Here is a 4,461-nt window from a genome sequence, read left to right as displayed (position 1 = left end):
TCATCACTTTCATCAGAATTTTTGGTATCAATCTCTTCAGGGGTTGTATTGACCTTTTCGGGTATCTGATCATTGTTGATCTCTTCACCAGTATTTACAATTTTCTTCTTTCATGGATTCTTGTCTTTGGAACCCAACTGTCTGCCACGTTTTACGCGGACAGTATGCTCATTAGCACTCGGCACTTTCCCTTCTAGGATATTTATTTTGGCTGGTGCATTTGCTGTTGCAATATATGATTTCGTAACTCTGGCAGCATCACTAAAAGCATCAGGCAATTGATTTGCAATTTTCTGCAAATGCACAATTCTTTGAACTTTAAGTTCACTATGTTTCGTACGAGGATCAAATTCAAGTGGTATTTTCCACGAAATTTCTTTTTTCAGTTGATTACTGTCTCCCCCTAATGTCGGGAAATGAGATTCATCAAAATGACAGTCTGCAAACCTTGCAGTAAATAAATCACCCGTTGTTGGTTCAAGATATTTTGCGATCGAGGGTGATTCATACCCGACATATATACGCAACCTTCTTTGAGGTCCCATTTTCGTGTGTTGAGGTGGCGCAATTGGAACATAATCAGCACACCGAAATATTCGCAGGTGAGATATATTTGGTATTTTTCCAGAAACCAATTGAGTGGGGGAATAACAGTGATAACTGGTCGGCCTTATTTTCACGAGGGCTGCTGCATGCAATATAGCATGTCCCCAACATGATACAGGAAGTTTAGACCTCATCAATAATGGTCTAGCAATTAATTGCAATCTTTTGATAAGGGATTCAGCCAGGCCATTTTGCGTATGCACATGGGGAACAGGATGTTCCACAGTAATCCCAATTGACATGCAATAATCATCAAATGTATGTGATGAATACTCTCCAGCATTATCTAGACGTATTTTCTTTATCGGGTGATATGGAAATTGTGCTCGCAATTTAATTATTTGTGCAAGTAGTCTAGAAAAAGCTAGATTGCGAGTAGATAACAGACATACGTGTGACCATCGCGTTGACGCGTCAATTAGTACCATAAAATACTTGAAGGGTCCACATGGTGGATCTATTGGTCCACAAATATCACCCTAAATTCTTTCCAGAAAAGCTGGGGATTCAAATCCAACCTTTGTTGGAGATGGCCTAATTATTAACTTCCCTTGAGAACAGGCAGCACAAGCAAATTTATTCGGACTCAAAATATTTTTCTTTTTCAATGAGTGGCCATTTGAATTTTCAACAATTCGCCTCAGCATTACATTGCCAGGATACCCAAGTCGATCGTGTCAAGTTTTAAATTTGCTAGTAGCCATTTGGTCTACTAGGTGATATGTTTCAATGGCACTGATTTTTTAGTAATATAAGCCGGAAGAAAATGATGACAATTTTTATTTCACAATTCTTTTGCCATTCACAACCTGAGTTATCAGAAAATATTCATTTTCTGCCTTATTCAATGTTTCAATGTGATACCCATTTTTCCGAATATCACTAAAGCTCAGTAAATTCCTTCGAGCTTTGCTTGAGAACAAGGCATTTTCAATTGCCATTTTTGTCCCTTTTGGGAGATATACAATAGCTTTTCCTGAGCCTTCAATCATTTTCGATGCACCACTGATAGTAACAATTGTGGTCTTTCCCATATCAAGATGGGAGAAATAACTTTTGTTTTTCAGAATGCTGTGAGTCGTAGCACTGTCGATAAGGCAGATGTTGTCATCGGCTCCAAAATATTTGGCATCCATATCTTTGCAAGAAGGTAAAAATAATAAAAGACATGTATTAGTAACATAATCAAAATAGACTTATATTATAGGGGGTAATACAAAAAAAGGGGGCAGCAAACATCAAAATAACAAAAGAGATACAACATCATTTTATCATTTAACATCATCAGCTATATCAAGCAGATCATCGGCATCCAGGAGCGTGATATTTTCATTTATCACATCGTCAAATGTGTCATCATGGACAGCGTGATTTGTTTCGAGGGCAATTATTCCATGTCTTTCTTTTGAGGCCGATACAGTTCAGCCAAGTGACTGGCTGTGCGACAAACATGGGCCCAATGGCCTTTGATTCCACACCGGGTGCATTCCTCGTCATTATTTATGTTTCTCCCGGTGTTGATCCTCTGTTGAGGCTTGTACGGCCTTCTATCATTGTAACGCCGATTTGGCACATATCGGTGTCTATTTTGATAATTATTGTGACTGTATGCGTTTGCCCGGCCCCGTCCGCGATTCTGATTTCGATCGCGATCAATTCTTTGATTTCTAACCTGCCCACGGCCACGCATCGGATTTGCCGGTTGTATCGCATTTGCCTCTGGAAATGGATTTGCACCTGTCGGCCGAGATTCGTGGTTCTTTAACAGCAATTCATTATTTTGTTCGGCCAGCAAAAGACAGGTGATCAACTCAAAATATTTCTGGAAGCCTCTTTTGCGATACTGCTGCTGCAAAACCATGTTAGAGGCATGAAAAGTGGAGAAAGTTTTCTCCATCATATCATATTCAGATATATTTTCGCCACAGTGGCGTAGCTGTGATGTTATTTTAAACATTGCAGAATTATATTATTGGACTGTTTTAAAGTCCTGAAGCCGTAGGCTTTGCCATTCGCTTCGTGCCCTTGGCAATAATGTCAGCCTCAAATGATCATATCTTTCTTTCAATATCTCCCACAATTCGAGTGGGGATTCCAGCGTGACATACTGCATTTTCAGTGCCTCATCGATATGATGACACAAAAAGATCATAGCCTTTGCACGATCTTGGCTCGGGGAGTTTTTATCCTGGGCAATGGTATTTTCCAAGCCCATTGATGCCAGATGCATTTTAACATCGCGAGCCCATGCCATATAATTTTTGCCAGAAACGAGGAGATGGAGAAATTCCTGTTTGGCAATGCTAGTCATAATAAACAGATAAATTATGAAATATTACCTTGCGGAAATTAAAATATATAATCGTGCTGATAACGTGTTGTAATATTATTATAGGATTAGCCAATAGAAATATTAATTATTTCTGCCGCTAACCACTATTTTAATATATTGTATATAATATATATATAATAGATAAGGAAATATATATATGTAGATGTGTGTGCGTGAGTGTATATATTATAATATATAATATAGATGTATAGTATATATATATGTATATATGCAAAGGTTTATATATATAATAACGAGAGAGATAGGGAAATAGACAAGTAATTGAATGTAATTATTGTCATTCATTTAGGTTGCGTCAAGCACCTATATTTATAGGTGAAAATTAAACCTCACGCAGAAGGAAAAAACATCCATGGTTACAACGTAGCACCTTCGTAGGTGCTACGTGTACAACAACAAGAACGTTTTAATATCAATGTCTTTTTATTATTTGTTTTTAATGTGATTTAATAAATTGTTACTATAATGATGTATTCCTCATTATTTTTTCTTAATAAATAAATATGAATAAAAATAACAATTATAAAATTCAATTAGCAAAATTGTACAAAATTTATATATTGTTTTATGAAATTACGTCAAATTCTTTATATTTTTAAAATTATGTCAAATTGAAATTAATTGAAATTGATTATAGTGAACTAAAATTAATGAGTTTTATTATTATTATTATTATTATTATTGGATCAAATTCATATATTTAGTTATATTGGAACTACTATTAATTTTTTTCCCAAAATATATTAAGTTCTTACATAAAATATCGCATAAAATTATTATTTAAACAAAATACAAATTAACATTTTATTTCAAATTAGATTTAAATTACAATCAAACATTTTTTTAAAAAAAATAATACTCCTTCTATCCCAACTCAAAATATCATTTTTACAATTTTCATTCGTCTCACTTCAAAGTATTCTTTTTCCTATTTTAGTAAAAGTAATCATATACTATACTAAAATACTCGTAACTTTTACCTAAATTACAAATATATCATCATACATACAATTATTTTATACATAAAGTCAAAGGGCAAAAATGTCAAAACCTTTTACACACTTCTATTAACCAATTACATACTATTATTTTTTAATCTACAACAAAATTCCAAAAGATCCATTTGAAGTGGGACGGAGGAATTAGTTTGAATGTGAGTTTTGTGATAAAAATATATATATATATATTAATACTGTCATAGAAAATAAGTAGTTATATAATAAATAATATTTTTTCTATCTTGTAACGATGTATTCATTTATTTTTTGGACATTAAACTTTAAATATTAATATTATATTCATATGTAATACAAATTAAAAGAAAAAAATAATAAAATATCTTTATTAGAAGTATAAAATAGTATATAATTATAAAAAATATTTTAATATAAAAATATAATGACGTAAAAGACAAGAATATCTATATATATATATATAATTATAGATATATATATATTTTGTGCTTGTTGTTTTAATAATATATGTATGACATGTTATATTAT

General features: G+C 32.9%; 1 protein-coding gene across 1 annotated transcript; it reads right to left on the bottom strand.

Moving 5' to 3' along the window:
• Positions 1 to 1,993: 1,993 nt before the first annotated feature.
• LOC127259126 (uncharacterized) lies at positions 1,994 to 2,821 on the bottom strand. The gene is made up of 2 exons (XM_051286272.1): positions 2,630 to 2,821; positions 1,994 to 2,542 (listed from the first exon to the last, which is right to left on the bottom strand). Exons 1-2 carry the CDS (start codon positions 2,819 to 2,821, stop codon positions 1,994 to 1,996), a joined length of 741 nt encoding a protein of 246 aa, XP_051142229.1.
• Positions 2,822 to 4,461: the final 1,640 nt, after the last annotated feature.

Source organism: Andrographis paniculata, unplaced genomic scaffold (genome assembly GCF_009805555.1).
Source record: "Andrographis paniculata isolate CXL003 unplaced genomic scaffold, ASM980555v1 Contig5END, whole genome shotgun sequence".
NCBI lineage: Eukaryota > Viridiplantae > Streptophyta > Magnoliopsida > Lamiales > Acanthaceae > Andrographis > Andrographis paniculata.
Note: the sequence above shows the minus strand (reverse complement) of the source record. Positions and strands in the feature narration are given on the sequence as shown.

What these genes read in the sequence shown, in the direction of transcription:
- LOC127259126 (XM_051286272.1), bottom strand. Translation starts at nt 2,821, where the DNA reads ATGGGCTTGGAAAATACCATTGCCCAGGATAAAAACTCCCCGAGCCAA. An exon ending in GGCTGACATTATTGCCAAGG is followed by an intron (nt 2,543 to 2,629) that starts GCACGAAGCGAA and finishes ATAACATCACAG; the next exon opens with CTACGCCACTGTGGCGAAAA.